Raw genomic sequence first — 26,773 nt, forward strand, 5'->3', positions numbered from 1 at the left:
CCCCTTCCATGCCACATTATAGCTTTCTTGTATTCCGGCAATTTTTACTTTTTTGAATGATTAATTTAGTGCATAGAAAATGCAATTTTCAAAATAAGACCTCAACGCTGAAAAACATACCATTAAGAAATTTTACTGGTTTATTCAAGATCAATGAATGTGTGTTCTGTTCATAAACTGCTTTACAATATACAAAGAAGATTTTACATCATTATACGGATTGTGGTCACCGGTACAAATAGTTTGGGGGAGTCTAAAGAATAAGAAAATCAGAAATATCACCATATTAACTGGCATTACTTCAGCCTTACAGATTTAAACACGAAGGAAGTCTATTATGCAATTTTCTCTCTAAATAATGCAAATTCTCGGTTATGGGCGCCCTGAACAATTAGTATGCTCTGATACATCATTTTTATTGTTCATGTTTGCAGGATACATTAAAATTAATCATTATTATTCAATTCAAAACTTATTTATAAAGATCTTAATATATATCTTTTACATGATGTGGCTGTTTGAAAATCGAAATTTCAATGCACACAATTTACCATTTGAAATCTTAACAATTGCTGGAAGGGTCAAATGTTGTAGTATGAAAGACCGTATGGTTGTGGCTTACGGCTGTCTGAAGAACAGCTATAAATACGTGGCATAGATGGGGATAATGGTGTGGCTTATGGCCGCCTACCTTACCCCACTCGTCAAATAAGCTTTCCGAATTGTGTTTTACCTTATTTGAATCATTTGTAATGACGGAGATGTTTTTGACATTTGAACATTAGGTAGACCACTTTTTGAAAAATTCCCAGACTTTTTCAACGTTTAATATATTACTACACAATTATTTTTACAAAATAATATAGCTTAAAACAAAAACGATATAGTGGTAGTCATTTAATTAACATCTTTATTGAGACATCTGTTCTCATATCAGGGTTAAAATTTAAAGTGAAAGGAAAGCAAATGTTTGAAATAATAAATTAGTCAAACTTTTCTTATTCTTGTCGACCCATATATAACCTATTAGATATTTGTCTTAAGTTCAAGTCTCTGGTTAATTAAAAATATCTTGAAATTTTCTTTTAGTTACATTATTCACGACCATGTTAAAGGAGTTAGTCACAACTCAACTATAATTTTCATTCAATATATCAATATAACCATAGGATTGTTGTTAGCGAGGCTTATAACATCCTTATTATCGTGAGTAGACTTTTACAAAGTTGATATTCCAAACAAAACTAGGTTCCCAATCATGTTAAAAAAAATTTGTTGAAAATTCAATAAAAAATGATTTATTCAGAAAACAAATATATTTGCTCATAAGTTTTTGAAATGATACAATACGTAAATGCTGATCGAGTGATGATTCTTCAGATTCAAAGTTTGTTTGTTCAAATTAGGACCGGCTGCGGGATTCTAAAAAATAATATATTTATAAATAATTGCAAAATAAAATCGAAACTATTATTTAGCCATTTATGATCTCTGCAAATAATTATTTATTTAAAAGATAATTAAATAATTATGAACATTTTGGACTTGAAAAAATATCAAAATTAGTTTTATAAAGATTATAAATGCTGCAACGAGAACAAATTTAAAATTACATAAAAAAACTGACATAAATCAAAAAGTTAAAATATCTTACTTGAGGGAGAATCGCGCTTTCCTCCTCTTCCTCCCCCAGACTTGCTGCGGGAACGGGAACGATCCCTTCTACCGCCTCCTCTCTCCTCCCGTCCTCCGTTCCTATCCTCCCGTCCACCATTCCTGTCTTCGCGACCTCCGTTTCTATCGTCCCGACGACCTCCGGATCTGCTCCTTGACCTCCTGCCGCCGGACCTACTTCTAGAACGACGTCTACGATCACCACCGTCTCTGTTTCCGCCCCTGTATCCCCCACCGTTTCTATCCCCGCCTCTGTATCCATCCCGACCACTGAAATAAATTGAAAAATTAAAACAGACAATCACAAAAAAAATATTATTTTCCACGTTTAAACTTAACGTTATGATACAGGGTTAACGACAAAAAATGAGACTTCAGAGACGACTGTACGGAATTTATACGATCTGTTTCCAAACATTCAGGATTCCCTGCAATTCTTTCTTTATCTTTTCAATAAATAAGCCATAGAAGATTGTATTTAAGGCAGACAACTTGACATTTCCTTGAAATGGACATAGTTTCAGGTTGTCTTTAAAGTTTCATCCTTTAAGGGTAACCCTGAACTGATTTAAAAAGTTATATTCTTTCGAACATAACTGCATAATAGAAATGTAGTTTAATTCGTGGTTCCAGTCCATTTAAAAAGGAAATAAGAGTGATGAACTGTAAGAGGAAATGCTGAATAAATTTCCACCTTAAATTCCCGATTTCTTAAGCATTTTTATTCAAACTGCTTAACCCGATTAAAATAGTTAATTTCAAAATGATTCAGTTCTTGATTTTTCTCTAAGAATTTGCCAAAATAGTTCCTTTCTGTAAATGAGGGGATTTTAAACACAAGCAGTACTGAACTAGGTTTCCAGAGCCAAAAGAAAACTAGTTTAAGAACTATTTCTAGATTAATGTATATATTATGTAATTGGCATTTTTGCTGTAAACTTCATTTAAAAAAACATAATACACAACTTGTAGTTGAGTTCAAATGTTTTAGGATATATTCATGTAAATATTGAAGGGACTGTAAGCATGACTTTAAGTCATCTCCCATTTAAAAGAAGAGGTTTGTCCGATTCACATCAGGACCCTCAAGACCTTTGTCCAGATGTGGTAAATTCCCTAATGATTGAGTGTCGGAAGACTCAAGGTTACAGTGTACACTGTGCTTTAAGTGTTAATGTTTCTTGGCACTTAATTTCCCGCTATATAAATAAGAACATCTACGAAATCCTTGATAAGCAATGATTCAAAGGGTATCATTGTAAATCGGACATGCCACTTTATAAATAGAAGGTAACTTAAAATTACGCTTTAAGGAAGGGCGCAAGAAACAATAAGTACTTACCCTCCACCTCGTCCTCCTCCCCTGCCTCGGTCCGACCCTGCCGGCCTCCCAGTGTCGATGCTGATCCTCAGATCTCGACCGTCGTATGTCCGTCCGTTCAACGCTTCCATTGCGTCCTACACAACACAAAAATATTATTAACAGGTCTTGGTCAAGTCCAGCCAAAGTCTGCTCAGTCTAAAAAAGAAAACCCCAATTTGAGAAAAAGAACATTTTTTAAAAACCGGAGTCCTTGGAATAAAAAATGATTTAGCTGTTGGTTTTTAATTACCTTTAGTAGCAGGTTATCCGACTAAAACATTCCGTCATTAAAAGGTAGCATTTCACAACAGGAGCTACAGTAGCTTTTATACTGCAGCTGACAACCAGGAGCAGCTAACTGCTGTTATGTTAACAACAGTTGTGACAGTTGTGATGTGACTACTAATTCCTTGACTGTTACAACGGGGTCAATATATGACAGTTGGAGCTTTGCTAGCCAGCAGACCCAAGAATGTCTCGATAAATTAACATCTGAAGAATACGTTCAAATTAGAACAAATAACAATATTCAAAGATAAGTCAGCGCGCAGTAAATTCAAATCAGGTAAATATTTTCTTATAACCCCACACAATTTCTTGGGGATGATCAGACTAAGAATTCTTAAAAATATACCCCTAAGTGAGACAAATTAAAAAAATAATAATAATTTAATTTTTCGTAGTTAATTCAAATATCTCAAAAAAGTCTAACATTATTTAAAAAAAATTCAATTTCTTATTTGATTTAAATATCCAATAAAAACAAAATTCATGTCATTTTCATGCTCTTTAATTTTTTAAAGGTTTGAATAATGGTAGACACCTTAACAGACTGAAAACGTACTTTCAGGTAACTCTCCATGCAAAGATGACAAGGTCTGATTCATTATGGTACCCTCAGCTTTGCTTGACCAAGCATGAATGAAATATCAATGTTAAATAATTTAATACTAATAAGTGACTTTATATTGCAGGAAAATGTGTAGGAATTTCCATAGTTCAACAACTTTAACACTAGAAAAACAAAATGTCGTTCAACACCATTGATCAGAACAGGTTACAAGGGTACCGTTGTAAATAAGGCTTTCATGATTTCAAGGAGAGTCCAAATTACGCTTCCAATCCTTTACCCAAAATTAGATTTGAACTCCATATTTAGAACATAATAATTACCTCAGCATCTCTCTTCTCGTAATATCTGACGAATGCAAACCCTCTGGATCTACCAGTCTCTCTCTCAGTCGGCAGGAATACATCCCCAACATCCCCGTATTTGTCGAATAGAGGTCTCAGGTCCTGGACAAGTTAATAGTTAAATATATTATTAATTTGAATTTTAATTGAACGCAAGATCGAAAACCAATTGGGAACGTCAATTTTTTTCTGCGGAAATACAAAATATGCGGTTTTTGTAAATTTTCTTTCTGTAAAATTTATGGAGGTTCATTTAAAGTAGACGAACACCACCGAAAAAAGTGGTGAAGTTAAATACAATAGTTCAGTGATTTTAGTGATAAAATAAAAAATATGAAAAAAAAATTTCATTTAAAATATTTTTTCCACACTGTTTCAACTAGAAATATTGCGTCTCGATGAACAATGATTTATTCATTTTTTAAGAAAACGCGAATCCCTGACTAAATTAAATTCTTACCTCCATGCTGGCTTTGAAGGGAAGGTTTCCCACTCTTAGTGACGTCATCTTCTCGAGATCTTCAGGACGACGACGGAAAGACATTTTATTCTGTGCGTATTTTCTGCAAATATTCATTTCTTCATTCCCGCGTTTTTTTTTCAAATTTTGAATATATACGCACTTTTTCCAGTAAATTTTACAACAATTAAATGGATTGATAATACAATATTAAGTTCTTCTTGGTTTAATGCCTCTCAGAAGACCTATGATCTGCTGCGGGATCCTGAAAAATAAATTTTAATCAATATTTCTCGGAGATAATAAAGAGTGATTTTACACCAACAAAAAATACAGCGGTTCCAATAAAACTGTCAAATAATAAGATACTGCACGACTGACGTTAGATTGTTAATAGGCAAATGAACATGATTCGATATCCTAAATGGAAATTAGAAATCGTACACAGTCTAGGATTGAGGGGCGCTCTGGTCAGGGGAGGAATTTGAGCTGAAGAGATTGAGCTTTAATTCTCAAATGAAGTGTCCACAACGGATATCGATATCAAGTCATAACAAAAAAGGTCTGATCGTAACTATAGCGAATATATTCGCTTTTTAACATCAGTTTGATTAGAATAATAGAATAATATAATAGAATCGAAAATAAAAATATTTTACTTGAATCTCTATTTGCTCGACCCTTTCCACGAGCTCTGGATAGGCTCCTTGATCTATCCCTCCTGCCTCCGCCTCTAGATCTGTCTCCGGACCTGCTCCTACGCCTTCTATCTCCGTCACGGTTTCCGCCCCTGTATCCGCCTCTATACCCGTCTCTACCACCATCTCGTCCACTAGAAAAAATTCATTCTTTTTATTCAAAGGTCCGCCATTTAACGTATAATTCAAAATGTTATCTAAAGTTTGTTATAAAATCTGATTTAAATTAGCATACAAACTTTGACTGGACAAAAATAGTGAAATTTGGATTAAAGAAACTTGAACAAGTGTCCAATCATGCAACCATGACAATGTCTGATTCACAACGGTTCTTAAAGCTATTTTTGACAAATGAGGAAAATATTTTCCTTTTTTTTATAGTTTTATCAGTTTTAATTATAATATAATCTAAATTGTTTTCCTGCAGTAGAAAAGCGCGAGTCATTCCATTCAAGATCGAAACCAGAATTGAAAATAATTATTATCAATATTATTAATATCTAATTCATACTTGATCAGACGAATCTTATTAGGGTACCGTTGTGAATCATCATATTCCGGACATTTACTAAAATCTGAACCATGAAATAAGGTGGATCCGCATTTTAAACTACTGCCGTTTGAACTATTGATCATTTGAACTATTGATCTTTTGAACTATTGTTCATTCTAGCTACTGATAATGACGTAATTTCCTGTAATTGAAAAAACACATTATTTACTCATTTGAATTTTTAAATATGTAATTTAAAACTTATATATTTCATGCAAAAAATATAGGAAAAACAATCATGACAAAATAGTTTAAATGAAAAACAATATTTCACATATGGACGTATAAATAATTCAAATGACCAAAAAATAGTTCAAATTAGCAAAACAATTAAGTTCAAATTAACCAAAACATAAAGTTCAAATGAACAAAAAATAGTTCAAATGAGCAAAAAAAAGTTCAGATGATCAAAAAGAGTTCATTTTATCTATTTTTTTGGGCTCATTTGAACTATTCGTTTTTCTCAATAAAACTATTTTTGACTCATTTGAACTATTTTTTTTTGCTCAATTGAACTATTTTTTGGCTCATTAATGTGGTTAGCGATGTAAAGGGTCTCCAAAAGTGAAAGGCTTAACATAATTCGGTGTTACAGAAATATTTTGCTTGCTCATTTATCTAATATTTTTCGGCTCAATTGAACTATTTTCTTAATAGTTCAAATGAGCAAAAATTGTTCAAATGCGCACAAAATGTTATCGTTTTAACTATTGGTCGTTAGAACTGCTACACGAGATACCACGTGCAATAGTTCAAACGACCAATAGTTCAAACGGCAGTAGTTCGAACTATATAGCACCTGTAATAACTTCACAGGCGTAAATACTGTATAGTGTATATTTTCTATAAAATCATTCCTCTCTTTTAGAATTCTTTACTCACACACCCAAACTGAGGCGCGAAGCTTGAGGGTTTTATTCGCATAATCGGTGGAAGAAGAGGAAATTGAGGAAAAAGGATAAAAAATCTTGTCTTTTGAAATAAATTTTTCACCCTTACAAAATTAATACCCTTGAAGATGGGATGTTTCACAAACATATTTACTTACTTACCCTCTATTGTTGCCGTATCCTGCAGGTCTTCCGGTATCTATAGAAATCCTTAGATCACGACCATCATAAGTTCGCCCGTCCAGTGCATCAATTGCATCCTAGAAAAATTTACTTTTCAACGTTCAATATAAAATCTTTCCGAAAATGAAAAATTTGTTTTAACATTGTTATGTAATAAGTCAATTATTGGGGAAGATTTTTTTGCCTAAAACTCAAAATTCCTAATTCTTACGTCTTTGTAAACTTGTATTAAGCAAAACTTGAGGGTTAAGCCATCAGGTTGTTTATTAAAAATAAAGTTAATTGCGGATCTCAGTAAAAAAGTTAGATTAAGGACTTTTTCTTCAGTTATATTCTTTGTTAAACCAAGTATTTAAATAAAAAAAACATTGAAGACATTAATTTTGAAAACAGGGAGACGGGCATTTGTTTACCTTTGAACAGACTAACAAAATGTTATGATGTCTACTGTCCTTAAACCCAACTATACAGACAGATATCAGCACTATACAGCTCAAAACCCCACCAACTGTACTGACTTCATGTACACTACTTGCTGTACATAACTGTCAGCACCGCTCACTGTATTGGTGTAAACAGTACCCCATTCTGTACCGCTGTCAACAGAACCCCATTCTGTACCGTGGTCAACCATTCTGCTTTCTGTACCGCTGTCAACAGTATCGCTTTTTGTACAGCTGCCCAACAGTACCGCTGTCAAACGCAACTAACAGTGCTGTCAACAAAATCCCACAATTCCGTAGAACACAGTTGTTGCTGTGCCAAACAATCAAATCCGATATTCCGTTTTAAACCCAATCGTTATCTGAATAATTATTTCAGATTAATTTTCTATAAAATATCTTGGGAGTGATGTAATTTAAAGCAGTGCTTAGGATCCATTTAATGTTGATGCGGATCCTGAATCCACACTGGAAAAAATCGGGTCAAGGTCATTTCTTCATTAAGGTTTACTGATTTAAGAATTTTTCAAGTTTGTTTATTTTTTTTTGGTTTTCTTTTTCTAAAACTTTATGAACAATTCAGAAAGCAGGAAAACTTGATAATCTCTTATTAGTTCTGAATTGGTTTGAGTAATATTTTTTTTTTCAGTTTTGGTAGATATTTTGTCCTTTGGATCCGAAATCATAGATTCGCATATTTTTGCGGATCCGTATTCAGGAAGCCAAAAATCTTGCGGATCCAACTGATCCGGATCCTAAGCACTGATTTAAAGCACAAATTAGTTTTTTAAATGTTTGGACATAACATAAAAAATATTATGAATTTTTGTTTACTAGGTGGGGGGGGGGGCTGGAGCAATTTGTCCAGCAAAAAAATTTGTTATAACATCCTAATAATCAAGAAGAAAACGTTTAAAAATTACCTCCGCGTCTCTCTTCTCGTAATATCTGACGAATGCAAACCCCCTGGATCTTCCAGTCTCTCTCTCAGTCGGCAGGAATACATCCCCAACATCCCCGTACTTCTCAAACAATGGGCGGAGATCCTGAAATTAAAATCGAAATTATGCTAGAGAGAAAAATCTCTATCGTAAGGGTCTGAAAGCGTAATCTCACGAGAACCTCAGTTCTAAGATAACAATGCCCGATAATGTGGAAGATATTTCTCCAGTTTACACATCTGAAATTGTCTTGTATTTTGAAACAATTAGCCGTAGCGCCCCAACTATACGACGCAGTTCACATACAGACTTTGGAATAATTGAAATAAACATAAGTCCAATTTCTTAAAGATTTCTAAAACCCTAGTAGATTTCCTCTAGAGTTAACTGCTACCTCCGATTTCTTGAACAAGTTTTTACCCTGGGTAGTCCAAAATTACTCTAGAGTAGAATAATGCATGCTTTTCTTGAACAAGACGTATTTACCCAGAGGCCGTACCTTCCATTAACTACATTGGTCGACAACTTGATGTCTCCTATATTGGTCGTCAAATGTACGGAGAAATATCTATTTATCAGACAAGAATTTAACATGAGACATCTAGCGGCCAACATATCGTCCCCAAGTACGTGAACTACACGACCAACTTTCTATGGAGAGAATGGGCTCTGGGTAAATACATAAAACTTGCTTATTGCGCATGTGTATAAAATTACGTCAACATATAAGTGTTGGGTTTAAAAGTCGTCATTGCTTATAAGACTAAAAATAAAATCGCTTTTCTTGAACGGAGCGAATGGGCCCAGGGTAAATACGTAAAACTTGCTTATAGCGAATGTGTATAAAATTACGTCAACAAATATGGATGATGATGATGATGATGATGATTTTTAGGCATTCACATGATTTTGGTTAAAACTTTTAAAATTTCAATAATAAATAATATGCCAAGATGGTGCTATGGAAACGCCCCAACACGGAATCAGACCCATAAAAAAACATAAACCACCCCAACATGATTTTTTTGAGCGCATGTGTATAAAATTACGTCAACATATAAGTGTTGGGTTTAAAAGTCGTCATTGCAAATATGAAAAAAAAAAAAAAAAAATTTTTAATTTTAATAAAAACTAAAAGGAAATAATAAGAAAAAACCTAGTTTTTTAAAATCATGATTTTCTTGTTTTTATCACAACAAAAATGTATAAAGTTTTTTCGGCCATCAATTTTGTTAAAGAAATAATGGATGGACATTAAATTCCCTGCTTAAAAACTCGTTATTATGTTATTTCGCTTTTCTAAACTATGCAATAATATTTTATTTATTTTCTGGTCTCTGTTAACCCATTCGACTCTGGGTAAATCTAATAACCCTGAGTAAATCTCAGGATCTACCCTGAGTTTTCTCTACCCTAGGTAATTTAACTCTAGAGTCGATTGTAACCCAGAGTATTGAAGGTCTAAATAACTGGAACTAGGGTTAACTCTAGATTTAACTCAGGGTAAACTCAGGGTATAACCCAGGGTATTACGACTGAGAAATTGCACTATAGGTATATTCCTAGAGAACGATTTTAGGGCGCTGCGGCCACATGATCAATGATAACCGTGTACAAGATGGAGATTAAAATAATATTAAAAATCTACTCACTTCTCCGGTAGCCTTGAAGGGAAGATTTCCCACACGAAGTGAAGTCATTTTATCAAGATCTTGTGGTCGCTTTCTGTACGCCATTTCAATCAATAATCGTTAAATCTGAAATCATGTATTAATCTTTATAACCTATATAAAATCAACGTGAAACTATTTATGTAGTAATTTCATCAGTCGGATCGAATTATCAAAATAAAATGAATTCTGTCAATGGAAAGGACATGCAGTCCAAAACTCGCATTTTCCCGCTTCTCCTCTCCCAGTATCAGTAAATTACTTTAAGAAAAGATGTTACCACAAATTGAAATATCAAAGAAGAACTACTTAAATGCGGAGATGGGATAGGACTGTAGGAGACTTCGCCTGCCAGCAGCAGCTATATTAATATATTTCAACCAATGAGAACTCGACTCTCAACTGTCCGCCAATGATAGGCAAGCATTTGCAAAATGCTGCGTAAATAAGAAACTTCGGAATAAATCCGCAAGGTGTAATTTTTTGAATAATATGCGGGGAAATGTAAAAGACGACATAATGAGTTTTATACAGAACATACAGTGTGTCCTACGAAACATGACAGTTGGTAAATAATTTAGAATGTCTTCTTCAATAATTTGTTTGATTTTGATTATTTCATAAAAAAAGACAATAATAAAAATATTATATAGAAGAGTCGAGTTATCGCCAAATTAATTTCATTGAGTAAAATCTGCTTTTTGAGAAAAAGATTTTTTAAACGAAATAAACTGCATAAAGCCAGTACTACCAATACAGCAAATGGAAGACGACATTCAAAACTTTTTACCAGCTGTCATGTTTCGCGGGACACCCTGTATTTTAAAACAAACAAAGCGGCAATTTAAGAGGGGGAAAAGGGGCCAGACTTCCCCCACGTGGGAAAATTAGGGGCTCAAGAGCTCGACATTTTCTAGTTTTAGCCCTTGATTTTTATACAGAATAGACACGAAAAAAGTTCAAAATACAGGGTGTCTCACGAAACATGACAGTTGGTGAATGTTTAAAATGTCTTCTTCCATAATTTGTTAAGATGTTTGATACAAAAGACAATAAAACAAATATTTTACGATAGTCATGTTATAGTAAAATTGGTTTCAAAGTAAAATATGTTTCAAAAAAAAGATTTTTTAACGAAATAAACTGCAAAAAGCCTTTAATATCTAAAATGGTATAAGAAAGACTATTTACCAACTGTTATGTTTCCCGGGACACCCTGTATATTGGAGAAGGTGGGGTTTATTGAACAGTTTTCTCTTATAATTTTAATGCCATTTTAACCTCGCTAAAAGGCCATAAATATTTGAAAATGTGCAAGGTCTTTTTTCTAAAGATTTTCAAAATAATTTGAATTATAATTTTATTTTATATAATACGCACTTTATATCAGAATTGAATAAAGTGCACATTTTCCATGATGGAATTGAAAAATTTCAAAAAATAAATGACAAAAAAAGTTGTTTGAATTTTTTGAAAATTTTAGGAAACGCGATCCAGTACATCTCGAGTAAATTTTAAGGTGAAAACCCGGCATTTTAGTGCAAAATGGTTCTACAACGACCAGCGATCTTTATGGGCATTGTATATCTACTTATAACTTTTTAGGACTCGATAAAAAAACTATAAAAAACGAGAGCGTATTAGTGTAAGGGAGAGGGGCCGGGCGCCGAAATGTTTTTGTTGTGCACCCTAAAAGNCCCCGCTCTTAAAAACCATTAAATTTTGATTTTTGACAAAAGTATTGATTAGTTTTTGTCTCCTTATCTGCTTGGTTTTGAACATTTGTATTTGTTAATTGCATGCATATATGCAGCGGTACTAGCAGGGTGGGCGTCGCGTCGTTCCATACATGTGGAACGATCGTTCTTTCACAGGAACAAAAATTGTTTATCAATGGTTCTTAATGAAGGTTAAAACGGTATTTTAGAGCAAAATGTTATAACTCAGACCCCCCAATTTATGGGCATTGGTCCAATATGTTGGTAACTATTTAGAACAATAAAACAACGTCATGTGGATAAAAACCCCACCCCATAATAATATCATTTCAAAAAAAACATTTAAACACTAAAAGTTAAAAAAAAAATTAATTACAACATGACCGACTTAATCGTATTAAAATAGAGCGTTAGTTGTTATCTATAAAATCAGGAGGGGTNCATGAGCCGCAACTTTTTCCCTTCAATGTCATATAAAAGCTTTTTTGTCATCCAGCATTCATTAGCCACAACCTTTTTCCATTCCAAGCTAATTATTTCTTTTTTGTCTTCCGGCAGCCATGGAGACAAAACTATTTGGTCTTCCTTGCCACAACATTTTCTTCTTTCAGCAAGCATTACATTTTACAATTGTAAATTTATTGCATTCAAATTGAGATTCTCAAATATTCACTTCATTTTATAAATATATACTATAAATGAATAAGTTTTGACTAGAAATAATTATGATTCCTATTAATGTTAAATGCTAAGCTTATTTTTTCCCAAACATTAATAAAAACGTTCCTCAACAATTTCTCATTTTTGAAAGCATTATGATTATTATATTAACAGTGTGCTCACTGTCCATAGCCGAAAATGAAGTCAAACCTTATAGAAATCCAACGTATAGAAACAGCTACGTATAGCAACAAGGCGTATTTTCCGGGAGAACATTTTTTATATTTTTGAGAAATTAAACGTTTTTGTAAAACATTGCAGCTTATCATTATCATCATCATAATTTCTATTTTTTAACATAACCTAGACATTAAAGGAGCAAAATAGTTAAATACGTACATTTGTACTGCTCTCTATTGTGTTTAAGGTCCCCCAGATTTATGTACTGACAACATAAATGATGAATGATTAAATGGTTATACATAAAATTACATGTTACTATTTAAAAAAATATTTTATAAAAATGCTATCTACTGCAGTTTTATTTTTAGAAAAAAAAATTCTTAAAAGTATAAAAAAGTTCTCCAGTAATGCTAATGATTTCATAAAATTCCGTTTTACCATTTAAATAAAAGAATTTTATAAAAATTATATCTACTTTACACTGATTATTTAATTTCTCAAAATATAAAAATGTTCTCCCGCAAAATACGCCTTGTTGCTACACGTAGCGGTTTCTATACGTTGGATTTTTATAAGGTTTGACTTCGCCGAAAATTTCTACTATTTAAATAAAATTGCAAATAGATTTTTTTAGGAAATATGTAAGGCTTCAAGGTATAGGGCTGTGCAAGTGTCATCATTTTCAAGTCGGTTTGTTGATGGTCAGTTTCAAAAGTTTTAAAAAAAATCTCAGTTAGCAGTTAGTTTTAGAGGGTAAGTTAACAAAACTTTGTTTTGTTAATGCTATTTTCCGTTTTTTTTAAGTTACCATTAGTTAACGATCTCAATTTAATTATAAAAATCGCAATTTGAATGCACCTTTAAATCGTCTTTCAACTGTCATTTTTCGTGGGACACCCTGTATTTTATTTTGCATTTATTGTAGATAATTGCGATTTTCTATGGGTTAAAGTTGATTTTCTTTTGTAATATAGACTTTCAATAAATACTCATATTTCTAGTTTGCTTCACAATATCAAAATATAACGAAATTATGTTTAATTCTTTAGCTGAACCAAATAGAACAAAATCATATAAACTTGAACGGGTTCTCTTTAAAACCCTAGAATGTTTTCCCTCTGCCTTATTTCCAAAAATATGGAATTCGATTGAATTAGAGCTGAAAGAAACTAAGTCTGCAAAATCGTTTAAAAGAAAAGTCGCCAAGATCTATTTAGATAGTTATGCAAATTATATCTGTAAAAAAAAAAACTGTGTATCATGTGGATAAACTTAGTCTTTACTATCTTCTTCACCCTGTAGTTCATAAACATGTTTCTAATAACTTATGTTACCCTCTGTTCCAACCCTTACGCTGAGTATCCTCCCTTTTCAATATACTCCCTAACCTCCTCCTTACCTTTTACCTGATTTATTATCATTCTTATGTTTAAAATGTACAATGTACATTGTTTTTATCTGCAATTCTCATTTGTTTATAGTGGGCCAACCAATTAAAACAACCTACTCTGGTTAGGTGGGTCAAAACTACATAGTAAATTGTGATTTTTTTATTTGTATTATCTCGTGCTTTGTAGTTGAATAAAAATATGAAACATGAAACGGTTACCTTATTAATAATAAATAAAACAGAATCAAATGGTTTATAGCAACACAGCGATTGAAGGAAACATCATGATTATACGAACCATTCCACGGCACTTTGCTCGGTCAGAGCTCGTATACTCAACTACCCCGAGCCTATCCTCCTTCCCCTATCTTCCAGGTTCAGATCGATGAACCCACGCCATCCCTAACATGGGGACGCTGTCGGCAAGTCGGCTTGGCCTGTTGCTATAAATAGCATATTTACTGGCGATAAGGAAAACACGAACTAACCAGGGTATTCTCCCCTCATTGACATATATACAGTTTATCAAAAAAAAAACCATCCTTCTGTCTAAGGTCACAGTAAACCCAACCCAAGGGTTCTCAACTTGTATATAGTAACGTACAGTTCATTGCTCCCAAGTAGAGAAATATAGCCTAACAATCCAACTTAAAAATAAAGCCTACAATCGAACCTAAGCCCAAGACGATATTGAACTCCTGTTTGCAGCCTGACTATACAACAGGCTAGACCTGCAAGGGTATTGAACCCTTTCTTATCTGGTAGATATCAAGAGTACCGTTAAAGGGCGAAACTAGGGAAGGATCAATGCTGTATAGAAAGGAGCCAAACAGCATTTCTATAGTTGAGGCATACAGCAGTTTTATCGGCCATATTATGCCCCAGAATTTGTCTGTATGCACAAAGCAAGGAATAGGAGAAGTTCCATGGAATATACATTCGCTACTATATGGGCGAATGTTGTGTTGAAGAAGAGTCAATCGATCATATGATCATCAGTTTGTATAGTTAACCTTTAAATATAGTTTGTGTGTAACCATGTTTCATTATTCCACTCAATCTTGGTCTTTTACTTTCTGTCCTTTTTCAAGTCTAAACTATGCATATCATTATAGTGTTTGTCATCAAAACGTCTACAAGGGGGGCAAGGGGGCAGGGCTCCACCCAAGACCTGTGAAGGGGCGGGCGGGCTATTCCGCCCCCCCCCACCCCCGAATTTAGACGTCTTATTTTTATCTTCTTCAAATCAGATCAAATTATAAAGGAATTGAGTCTTTTCCACAAACTCAAATTTTTAAACCTCTATATCTGTTCAAACTAATAGCGCAACCCTTTGATATTTCAAACTTAGACTATTTGATCTAACAGAATGTATAGTTTGAAATATCTAAGGTCTACAACAATTAGTTGAGAAGATATACAAATTAGAAAATAAGATTTTGTTGCAAAGACTCAATTCCTTCACCCATAAATGTAAGATATAAAAATTAATATTTACAAATAAAACAATTTGGCGGCAAGGAGATGGAACTGTTTTAACTTGGTCTCTCGGGTATATGTCATCAAAAAAATTTACTTAAAAAAGAATTTTACAAGAATGAATTTACCAAATTGGCTGAACGTTTTTTACATTCCAGGGGCACGTTGGGTACTTTATCTAGTGAATACACATTTCTAAGAACAAAATTTATTTTGGTATTTAGACTTTACTTGACAAAATTACAATAACCTATAAAACTAGAAGCTAAAAATTCTCTGGTGCAGCTTCCTAATCAAATATTCATCGTTCGACCAACATTTTTTATTAAAATATGCGGGAAAATCCATGTTTAAATTTCGCGGGAAACTTTATTTAAAAAAACGCGGGAAAATCCGAAAGATGAACACGTGCCTTGGGTTGGAAACCCTGAAGTCTCTCAGGAAGAAGATGTGTAGGAGGCAGGGGGGATTTACCAGGGATAATTGTATTCACACCCTATAAGATCAAAAAATTTATTTTATTTTAAAATTGAAAAAAAAATATTTTTACCTCGCAATCTTTAAACTGAACTCCTGCACAGGCTGCATGACAACTGTTTGGGTAAATGATCTCCTAAAAAATATAACATAAAAATCCTTGAAATTATAAATTTCTTAAATTATTTAATTTTGAACTGCTTTCCAAAAAAGTTCGAACCAAGTCTCAATTTCCTTTAAAATATCGTCCTGGAATATTTTTAAAAATGTAAAATTTCAAAAATACCTTCTAAAACGTGTAATATTTAAAATCTAAAAACTAAATAAATTATAAGTTTTTAACCTGATCTAAACTGCATACTGGGCTAAAAACTGCTGAACAATCACTAAGATTAAAGAAAAATTAGTTTTAAACAATTTTAAAATACATAAACCTTTTCAAATTGAATGTTTGTATATTCAATTTCAAACAGTTTTTAATTCATTATTATTATTTAGCTAATTTGAATCATTACTACAAAATGTTATCTATTAATATGTTTGTGTGAAATATATTGTAAAATAACAGAAATTCTCTTAATTTCAACTGATTCTAAATTCTTAGTAACATTGTTGACGAAATTATCGTTTTACTTTCAATGGAAAATTTCCTTCTTTAACAATGCTACATGAATCCACAAGACCCTTTTTTAAGGAAACCGCAATTAAAAAATCATCTACTTTAAGGATCTCATCAGGTTTTCTCGAACGAATATTTAAGGGTACCGTTGTAAATTGTATGGCGATTCACTTACAATTATGTCGAAATTTCGGATGAAAAAGTTTATTTAATCTATATATAAATTTGGCTTGTCTGTCTGTCTGTTTGTTTGTTTGTTTGTATCCAATAAACGTCAAAACGGCTGAACCGATCGGGCCCAAATTTTTTGTGGGACCTCACGGAGCCCCAGGGAAGGTTTATGAATGATCAAAATTTCAAATATTTGTCTCCATCAAAATTCGATCTTCATTAAATTTTTGAAAATCTTGAAAATCCACGAAATTTTTTGTAAAAATCCGCAAACTATTTTTGTTTTGTTTTACGATGTACACAAAGAGAACATGTTCACAATTAATTTAGAAGATGGGCGCGAAGCGCCCTATAAGGCTAGTATTATAAACATTCTTAAAAGGGAGAGATGTTGTAACTTTAAGTGTACTCCCAATTGCAGAGGGGTATGCCAGATTCACAACAGTACCCTTAAACCTTTACTGTTCAATCAAATAGAAGACATCGTCTTTTTTCTAGTTGGAAAAGGGTAAAATTCTGATAATTCCTTCAATCTTGCCTCTGCAGTAAAAATGCCGAAGTCCATTTTCTGAGAAAGCACAGAATGGAAAATAATGAATATTAAGTGTTCTGCATGGATTGGATATTCTTATTTTTGACCAGACAAAGCTTATTAGCATACCGTTGTGAATCCACATTTCATTCTATAAAAGGAGAGTCACTTCAAATTTCGACTAATACAGTCTCTTTAGTTTAAGATCTACAGCGAGAACAAGAAATTTTGTAATAGAAGACGACTTATATAATCAAATTATAACTTTAAAAGTCCAGTTAGCATAAAACACAGCATTTTCAATTATTAAACAACCCCAACTAATGTATTTCTGTAATGTCGTCTTCCTATTCCACAGTTTTCTGAGTATCACTGTATGCATGTAAATTGATATATCGTATTTTTTTTAACTGAACACTTTATGTTGGATGGTTTAAAACATGATAATGATATTGAGAAATACGTTTGCGCCATGATGTAGCATTTAATATATAAACATATACTTTCTTTTCCTACGCACGCACGCCGTGCGTTCAGTTGTGCAGAATTAAAATTGACCTTTTCTTTTGCAATATTTTTGTAATTTCAAATTTACAAAGAATATAAAGAGTGCATTGAAGCAATGGTTTGGTTAAACCATTCAACCATGGTTCAATTAACTTTATTTTAAGGTTTAAAAATTTAACGTTCAAAACATTTGAAAGAAAAGGCCAAAATAAATCGAAAGGATATTATTATTATAGGCAGAAACAGAAAGATAATATGAAATTATAGTTTTGTTAAGAAAATAAAAAATGTTATCGTTAATAATCAAATAATCAATAATAACACACTATAAAATAAAAGCAATTCAATTCCCAGGCATTTGGGGAATTACCAAAATTTCCCAAATTCCTATAGAAATTTGAAGGTGTATATTTTTAAGATTTTGGAAATTTCTTTAATGACTGGATACTTGGGAACCCCAAATGTCTGGGTATTTGGGAAATTTCCTAAATAGCTAGGCATTTAAGAAATTTCCTATAATTGAAAAATAAATTACCCTAAGATTCTTTAAGGAATTGGAGGAATTCCTCAGATTCCCAGGTATTTGGGGAATTCCTTAGATTGCCAGGCAATTGGGGAATTCCCCAGATTTCTTTAATTCCTGAAGGAAACTAGGAGTGTATTCTTAAAATTGTTGAAATTTCCAAAATAAAAAAGGCATTTGCAAAAATTTACTATAACTGAAAAATAAGACACATACAGATTTTTTTAAGCGTTTGGTGGAATTCCCCAGATTCACAGGCATTCGGGAGAATTCCCCGGATTCCCAGGTATTTGGGGAATTTTCAATTTTCTTAATTGCTGTTTACTCCCTTCAGAATCAGAATGATTACCAAATGATAGTTTTGTAAATAAAATAAAAATCTTATCATTAACAATCAAATTTGAATCAAAAACAAAATCCTATAAACTTGATGGAATTCAAAGCAATTTTTTACAAAATAAATTTTTTAAAATTTTTTACTTTGAGCATCCTTCACAATCTCCTGTTTCAGGTTCTCCAAACTGAAAGAAAAAACTTTTTGATTCCGAAAATGTGTGAAAAAAACACATTTTTTTCTTTTATAAAACTAAAGCAACGGTTGACGAATTTCACTGCATTTTCAATTAAAAATATTAAAAATAATGATTATAAAGGTTAAAAATATGTGAAGAATTAAAGGGACTTTTACATTATTTTTAAAAAATTTGTCTCCAAAAACAATTTTTTTTTCGTAAAGTTTTGAAAATCTACGAAAAAAATGACGAAATTCGCGAACTTTTTTGTTATTGTTTTATTTTGTTATTGTACAAAGAGAAGAAGCTCAGAAAAATAGAGACACATTTTAAAGTTCAAATAGAAGCTGGGCGCGAAGGCATGCCAATCCTTGACCTTGTCTCTATAAAGATGATTTGCGGATATAAAAAAAACTTTATCAGGTAAACGTTTAAAAGATACCACTGTGAATCAGGCATGCCTATCCTTTTTTTAAAAAGAGGGTCCCCTTTAAAATTGCAAACATTCCCTTTAATACTAACCTGAAGTCCGGCACAGACGGCATCACAGAAGTTGTATGTTTCATTATTGACACAGTGAGGTAGGTAGAGAACTATCCCATTAAATGGTGGAAATCTAGGGGGAAAATTTAAATCTTGAAAATTTAGAGAAAAATTTAAAAATCATAAAAAATCATACTCGGTTTTCGCACTCAACATAGAAGTTGAAATTTATTAACAAAAATAGAAATTTTTGCTTACAGGCAAACGTGAAAGTGAACTGGCATAAATCTGGCATGCATAAGTAATTGTTAAAAAATGGGTTACTTAAACTTTACCAGTCGACATTGGCAATCCCTTTAAGGCAAGAAATCAACCCAAATGTGTTTAAATTTGAGTGATTTAAAAACCTATGCGGATTTAAACATGAGTAATTTCATTTTTAACCCAATTGGGTTAAAGCTTCAGTGAGTTGTTTAAAACATTGGACTAAATGGGTTAAAACTTAAAAGCAAATGAACCCAATTGGGTTAAAAGTGCCGTAGTTTAAAAACGTTACGAAACAATCGAGTTAAACTTGGAGAAATTATAACACTCAGGACCGAAGTAATTATGAAAAGAATTATAAATTAAAAGTAACAATAATGACAGTTATAATAATAATTAATTATTTCTGCCTTTGTCTTGCGGACAACTAAATATGATGAAAAAATTCTTATGTCTTACCAACATTATCTAACATTTTGTTAATAATTTCGAAAAAAAGAGTATTTAATTTATTTTTTTGATATTGCTATTGATAAAACTAACAGCCAAATACAATATACATATTGGATAATAAACTTATCAACAAATTTACTGAACACAAAATGTAAAAGAAAATCATAGAATACAATTTCTTGAAATTCAAGAAAAAAATATCAAATAAAATAAAATATTATTGAAATTGATGAGATGAGAAAAGTTGCTTTTAAAAGAGAAACCATACCTGATTCCCATTAAGCAAACAGATAACAAAAATATTCTAAACATTTTTCTGAAATCGTGACAAATTAAATTCGACCACTGCTCAAAGGAATTGAGTCTTTTGCCGCACACTTAGGGTTTTATTTATAATATCTGGGTGAAATTATAAAGAAAATAGAAATTTGAGTTCGTGGCAAAGACTCAATTCCTGTGTAATCATGTGAGCTTTATGAGCTATGTAAGGTTTGTGAGCCATGTGAGCTATGTAAGCTATAAAAGCATATATTAAGCTTTGTGCGCTTTATGGGGTATAGTGATCTAAGCTAGCTTTGTGAGCTATATAAGCTCGGTAAGAAATTGGGAGCTATGTGTAAGCTATGGGAGTTATTTAAGCTATGGGAGCTATTTGTATGCTATGGCCGGGAGCTATGTGTAAGCTATGGGAGCTATGTGTAAGCTATGGGAGCTATGTGTAAGCTATGGGAGCTATGTGTAAGCTATGGGAGCTATGTGCAAGCTATGGGAGCTACGTGTAAGCTATGGGAGCTATGTGTAAGCTATGGGAGCTATATGTAAGCTATGGGAGCTATGTGTAAGCTATGGGATCTATGTGTAAACTATGGGAGCCATGTGTAAGCTATGGAAGCTATGTGTAAGCTATGGAAGCTATGTTTAAGCTATGGGAGCTATGTGTAAGCTATGGGAGCTATGTTTAAGCTATGGGAGCTATGTGTTAGCTATGGGAGCTATGTGTAAGCTATGTGAACAATGTGAAAGTCTACAGAGTACTGATTACTGAACCAAAGAGAGAGTTTCGTAATTGCAGCAATCATTACCGTTTATCTATCTATCTATCTATCTATCTATCTATCTATCTATCTATCTATCTATCTATCTATCTATCTATAAATTCATCTATCTACCTATCTATCTATCTATCTATCTATCTATCTATTTATCTATCTTTCTTTCTATGTCTTACTACCTATTAACCTATCTATATATCTTTAAATGTAAAATAAAATATAGACCACTATCCAGATTTTTCTATTTCTATTTTCTATCTATTTTCTATCTCTCTATTAGTTATCAATATATCTATTCCAGATTTTCTCTGATTAATATAATGCGGAAACATGATCGTTTGAATCTGACAATTTCAGCCTGGTTTTTACAGAAGAAAACCTCTTGTCGTTTTTATTGAGAACCCAAAGTTGAAAATAATCAATTTCTAATTATTAAAACATGTTCTCTCATTCAGTCTCTACTCTCTAACAAAGCTTCCGATAATGGAGGGTCACTTGAATCACATTTAACCCCACATTTAATGCCGTCTTCCTATTCCACAGTTGTATGGGTCTGAAGCTGTTCATTTGTGAACATTTTTTCATAATTATATATTCGCCCTGATTGCTATTTTTAGTGGATTATTTGATCTAATCTGGTGCTTTACAACTTTTCTGTAAATTGTCGAAATTTTATCTTATTTTGAGGCAAATTTTTAAATTGGATTGGAGCGAATTGCATTTTATTGCACACATGCATTAACTTGCGGAGCTAGTACAGAATACAGACAGACAGGATACAGGATACAGAACACAAAAATACAGACAAATACAGGATACAGAACACACAAATACAGACATATACAGGAAACAGAGCACTCAAATACAGACATATACAGGATCACAGGATCGATACAGAGCACTCAAAAAATATACAGAATCGTAAGACACAGAACAAAGAAACACAGAACACAGAAAACCGAATACAGAACACAAAACACAGAAAACAAAATAATAGATACACAATACACAATACAAATAAACAAGAAAATTACGTGAAGCTGTGAATAAGGAATATTGTACACACACCCACTCTCTATATATAAGGGGTGAAAAATTAAGAACTAATTTTAATTAAATTAATTTTTAGTTGAAAGCAAATTTTTCAAATGTTTTAAAGATGAAAGCAGGACCAGTTTAGAGGGGAAGGGAAACAGAGGCGCATCTTTTAGAATATCTTGGGTCAGTTTATACTCAGCGTTCAGATCTCTAGGCGCGCGTGCCTGTAAATCTAAGAAAGGTGTGGCGCGTGCCGTTTAACATTGAGAAAGATTCAAGATAGAACTCTAATTTTATTTTCCAAAATGGATAAAAGAAAACTTTGAAGCAATGAATTCTTATCGAAGTTGAGAGGATTTACACAGTTATAAGAATTAGTCACAAACTAATAAGACCGCGTCACTTTACAGTGTATTATGAAATTTTAAAGATTCCATTGCTGCTTGATGAGCAAATTTGATATTTGTTAATTCAGTTTTCAAAATCATAGATACATATTGCAAAAACGAAATAAAAACGCACCACTCATACAAAATGGGGAGTTGTATGCTTTAAAGCTCTATCAATGTAAACTCCTCAGCAGTTCAGTCCTCACACCCTGTCAAGTAAAAAAACGGTATCATTGTGCCTGGCTTGTATACCTATCAGGGGTTATACTTTTTAAGCTTCCATTNTTTTTCATGCAAGCCACATTCTTGTTTTTTCATGCAAGCCACATTCTCCTTTTTTCATGCAAGCCACATTCTTGTTTTTTCATGCAAGCCACATTCTTGTTTTTTCATGCAAGCCACATTCTCCTTTTTTCATGCAAGCCACATTCTCCTTTTTTATGCAAGCCACATTCTCCTTTTTTTATGCAAGCCACATTCTCCTTTTTCATGCAAGCCACATTCTCTTTTTTTATGCAAGTCACATTCTTGTTTTTTTTTCAAGCCACATTCTTCTTCTTTAGTGCAAGCCACATTCTCCTTTTTTATGCAAGTCACATTCTTTTTTTTTTCAAGCCACATTCTTCTTCTTTTATAAGCAAGCCACATTTTCATTTGTTCCATTCGAGCCACATTCTCCTTTTTTTTATTCGAGCCATAGAATATTTTTTATCCTATCATCATTCTCATTTTTTCATCTGAGCCACACTCTCTTAATTTTATCTGAGCCACCACAAAATACTCATATTTTTAATTGCTATTTGCGGCCTCAAATTATACCTAATTTACTTGTTGAATTTTACAAAAACCAAAGAAAACTTACGGGCGCAGCGATTTTATAAAAAGAATTTTAGGACAGTAAAGATAAAGAATCAATTTAAAGTTCTCATTAAGCCCAAGCCCCTCCTAATAGTAGAGATATGGCATCAGAAAATGTTCGCCAATACTATATGCATTTGTTTGTGTAAAGAAAGTAAGTTTTTTTTAATTATAGAATTGTTTACAAATTATTGGTTCTTTGTACTCCAAAAGTGCTTCCTATTGAAAAAAGTATTTTTTAGAAAATCAGATATTTAAAGTATCAACAATACATATATGCATCTAAGAGAATTTACATGGGATCAACGCTCTTGGGTATAAAGTGATTTCAACCCACTTTTGCCTAATATGACGCAACAGATAGAAGTAAAATTTATACTAGCCTTGAATCCGAATTTTGATGAGGCTTCTGCCTAACCACCCTTTCATTTTTCGTGAACACTCCCTTTAAAGTTAGATTTATCTTCATTACTTTCTATTACTCGGTGGCAACTAAAAAATAATGTTCCAAAACATTTGGTAATTTTCTATTAAAATGCCCTGAGGTCGCCAATCTCTGGAGAAACAGTTCAAAAACTGAAAAAATCAGTTCTAAGAAGAAGAATATTGAGGTGGCTCGGACGTCAAATTAGGAGAGAGTAGCTTGAATTCAGCCATCCCTCCCTCGTGTTTCGCGCCACCACATTTTAACCCTTTACACCGAATTTGATTAGTTATCATATGTCATGTTTAGCTTACGCAAAAATATTGCAATTGTCTTGATGCTGCGCTGCCAAATCAATCAAGCTCAATTTGCAACCCCAGCATATTTTGCAAACCTTCCAGCAGTTTTTTTAATTGGATTCATTCATTGCACCACTCCATTTCAGTTTTGAGTGGAACCTGGCTCGGCCCCCAAAGATTTGCTCAAGCGTCCATTGAAACGTAGAAGATCCAAGTTCTCCAATTTGGTATTTAGTTGAGTAGATTAAACCTCATGGGATTTACCATCTGCCCCCCTTCGCTACGGTCATTACGTTTCAATCGGTTATATTTTTTTCCATATCACAACACCTCTCATTTCAGAACCCACCACCCCCCCCCCTTCAGGAAAATTCCTGGCTACGGGCTTGTTGTTGAGTAAAATGGGTCTGTGTACAGTGTAAATGACATAAGCTGTTACTTAATAGCTATTATCTCTGTTTCATTTTAACAGGGCTTTTTTAGAATAGGGTATAACAATTATTTATCTACAATCGAAAATTCACCCTTTCTCAAAGGTCGTCGTTGTAATTTTAAGTGGTCCTCAATTTAAAGACGGCAATGCCCGATTCACAACGGTTACCCGAAACTAAGCTTTTGGTGTGCAATGAAATATAGGGGCTAAGCGGTATAAAGCATTTACTTGTGAATCGGACATGATGTGTCACTTTAAATTACGCTGTTTTCAGAACATATAATTGGACATTCTTTCATTTTAAAGAATTGGATCAGTTTTTTATTTGGTTTGGCTGGTAATTCTATAGTTCATGCTCCATCCATCATTGTCTTAGGTGCAATATCATTATTATGCAGAGCTGTGGTTAAAGGGAGTGACCGGCTAGAAATGGTAGTTGAACGGAGATCGCAATCTTTTAGAGGCATCTTTTAACATTCATTTGAAACCTTTTTACGGTGTATAATTATTCAACAAAAGCGCAAATTAGATCTTTAAAATCCTCCTGGACTGTCCATTTCGGAGGCTTGATTTTTAAAATAGATTTTTTAAACTATTCAATAACGATCACGAAAAATGTAACAAAAATAATACAGTAAACTAATTATAAGTGTAGGAACATAGAAGTGACAATCCATAATGAAAAAAATAGCCTTTTTTCAATACATTTAAATACATACCTTTAAAAAAGTGCGCTCTCAGTTAAATTATCATGTCTAGCCGGTCACTCCATTTAAACCGCGGCCCGGGGACCAGGGTTCAAAGTCTTGAAAAAAAATCAAAACATTTTCCATTTTTCATCCCATGTTTTTCCATATCTGTAAAGCAACTATGTTTATTAATGGTGCCAAACAATTGTGAACGTTTTAAACAATAAAAAAAAGAATAAAAGTCCCGTGATCTAAATCCCATGTGTTTATATTGAGAGAATGCCGCGTGCGGTACTGAATTGTTTTAGCAGCGAGGCAATCAATCAATTAAGATTTCTAGATCTTCCTTATAAGGAGAATATTCTTAAAAATAATATACTCTGATCGTTTCACAAGGATTTGGGAAGAAAAACAGTTAAACAGATTTATAAAATTTGTAAACATCAGAATTTATTTTTAAATATTTTCCAATTTTTTCTGACCCAGTCCTATAAATATGTACAAAATATTCACATTGCATTGCAACCCAAAAAAAGTTGGGTCCTGAACAATAAACATTTAAACATGGTGACCCACTTCCCAGTAGTATTAAAGGGACTGTATGCCTAATTTCAAGTGATCTTTCATTTAAAGAGAAGCATCTTCGACTAACAATGGTACCCTTTAAACCTTTGCCTCTTCCAGTCAGTCGGGTATATCCCTATAAATCTACTGAACCACTGTTTAAACAAAAAGATCATTCTACTCGATAAATAGTCAAAGGTTTCAAGGGTACCATTGTAAATCGAAGGAGTCAGTTGAAATTATGCTTACAGTCTCCTCAAAATCTATTGACTAAGCACAGTTTTCAACACAATTGAGATGAGAGGCACCCAGTATATATATAATCTATGCATATTATTTAGATATTGAATACTGCCCTGAAGAAACTTACGTCATTCCAGATCAAACAAATATGAACCCAGGTATACAGCGGGAACCAGAAAACAGTGGAATGATTGTCGATTCACATCTAGATTCAGCCAGCCACTATACACTGGGTTCCCTAGACCAGCAGTACAATACAGTACAGTACAGTACAGTACAGTACAGTACAGTACAGTACAGTACAGTACAATACAGTACAGTACAGTACAGTACAGTACAGTACAGTAAAGTACAGTGCAGTACAGTATATTACAGTACAGTACAGTACAGTACAGTAAAGTACAGTACAGTACAGTACTTATTATGTTGGATCTCCGGCTTAGTCTAGGATTTAGCCGAAGTCGAATATTATCTTCGAATTTATATGGCTATACCTTTAGACGCAAAATTTATTTCAGAGGTGAAGATATGCGCGTTTGGCTTTTTTCATTTTGTTCGTTCATCATTCGTGAACGGTTATTCTGTTTTTTTTTCAATCGGTCAAAAAAATTTATATCGTTCATTCTCAAAATTATCGTTCATTTTCAATCATTTAGTTCGTTTTTTCACTGAACGATCCCTCGGTAAAATCGTGCGTTCAAGGAATTCGTTTGTTCAGTAAAAAACGCTCGTTTTTTAGGGTTT

General features: G+C 33.0%; 3 protein-coding genes across 3 annotated transcripts; all 3 read right to left on the bottom strand.

Moving 5' to 3' along the window:
* Nucleotides 1-1,282: 1,282 nt before the first annotated feature.
* Nucleotides 1,283-4,823, bottom strand: LOC111704105 (serine/arginine-rich splicing factor 2-like). The gene is made up of 5 exons (XM_023476241.1): nucleotides 4,692-4,823; nucleotides 4,211-4,333; nucleotides 3,017-3,132; nucleotides 1,655-1,944; nucleotides 1,283-1,422 (listed from the first exon to the last, which is right to left on the bottom strand). Exons 1-5 carry the CDS (start codon nucleotides 4,806-4,808, stop codon nucleotides 1,403-1,405), a joined length of 666 nt encoding a protein of 221 aa, XP_023332009.1. The 5' UTR covers nucleotides 4,809-4,823; the 3' UTR covers nucleotides 1,283-1,402.
* Nucleotides 4,791-10,179, bottom strand: LOC111704106 (serine/arginine-rich splicing factor 2-like). Its single transcript, XM_023476242.1, has 5 exons — nucleotides 10,052-10,179; nucleotides 8,382-8,504; nucleotides 6,995-7,092; nucleotides 5,351-5,523; nucleotides 4,791-4,956 (listed from the first exon to the last, which is right to left on the bottom strand). Exons 1-5 carry the CDS (start codon nucleotides 10,133-10,135, stop codon nucleotides 4,937-4,939), a joined length of 498 nt encoding a protein of 165 aa, XP_023332010.1. The 5' UTR covers nucleotides 10,136-10,179; the 3' UTR covers nucleotides 4,791-4,936.
* A 5,512-nt stretch (nucleotides 10,180-15,691) lies between these two features.
* On the bottom strand, nucleotides 15,692-20,319 carry LOC111704115 (uncharacterized). The gene is made up of 7 exons (XM_023476251.1): nucleotides 20,309-20,319; nucleotides 19,363-19,456; nucleotides 18,809-18,849; nucleotides 16,320-16,362; nucleotides 16,050-16,112; nucleotides 15,912-15,995; nucleotides 15,692-15,788 (listed from the first exon to the last, which is right to left on the bottom strand). Exons 1-7 carry the CDS (start codon nucleotides 20,317-20,319, stop codon nucleotides 15,765-15,767), a joined length of 360 nt encoding a protein of 119 aa, XP_023332019.1. The 3' UTR covers nucleotides 15,692-15,764.
* Nucleotides 20,320-26,773: the final 6,454 nt, after the last annotated feature.

This window comes from Eurytemora carolleeae, unplaced genomic scaffold, assembly GCF_000591075.1.
Source record: "Eurytemora carolleeae unplaced genomic scaffold, Eaff_2.0 scaffold554, whole genome shotgun sequence".
Lineage (NCBI taxonomy): Eukaryota > Metazoa > Arthropoda > Copepoda > Calanoida > Temoridae > Eurytemora > Eurytemora carolleeae.

Excerpts from the sequence above, each read along its gene's own strand:
- LOC111704105 (XM_023476241.1), bottom strand. The coding sequence starts at position 4,808 with ATGAATATTTGCAGAAAATACGCACAGAATAAAATGTCTTTCCGTCGT. Across the intron at positions 4,334-4,691 it reads CCTTCAAAGCCAGCATGGAG|GACCTGAGACCTCTATTCGA; the intron begins GTAAGAATTTAA and ends TAACTTGTCCAG. Across the intron at positions 1,945-3,016 it reads GGAGGAGGACGAGGTGGAGG|TGGTCGGGATGGATACAGAG; the intron begins GTAAGTACTTAT and ends AATTTATTTCAG.
- LOC111704106 (XM_023476242.1), bottom strand. The coding sequence starts at position 10,135 with ATGGCGTACAGAAAGCGACCACAAGATCTTGATAAAATGACTTCACTT. Across the intron at positions 8,505-10,051 it reads CCTTCAAGGCTACCGGAGAA|GATCTCCGCCCATTGTTTGA; the intron begins GTGAGTAGATTT and ends TTTTAATTTCAG. Across the intron at positions 4,957-5,350 it reads TCGAGCAAATAGAGATTCAA|GATCCCGCAGCAGATCATAG; the intron begins GTAAAATATTTT and ends TTTATTTTTCAG.
- LOC111704115 (XM_023476251.1), bottom strand. Across the intron at positions 16,113-16,319 it reads CAGTATGCAGTTTAGATCAG|GAGATCATTTACCCAAACAG; the intron begins GTTAAAAACTTA and ends TATATTTTTTAG. Across the intron at positions 15,789-15,911 it reads TTCAGGGTTTCCAACCCAAG|GAAGCTGCACCAGAGAATTT; the intron begins GCACGTGTTCAT and ends ATATTTGATTAG.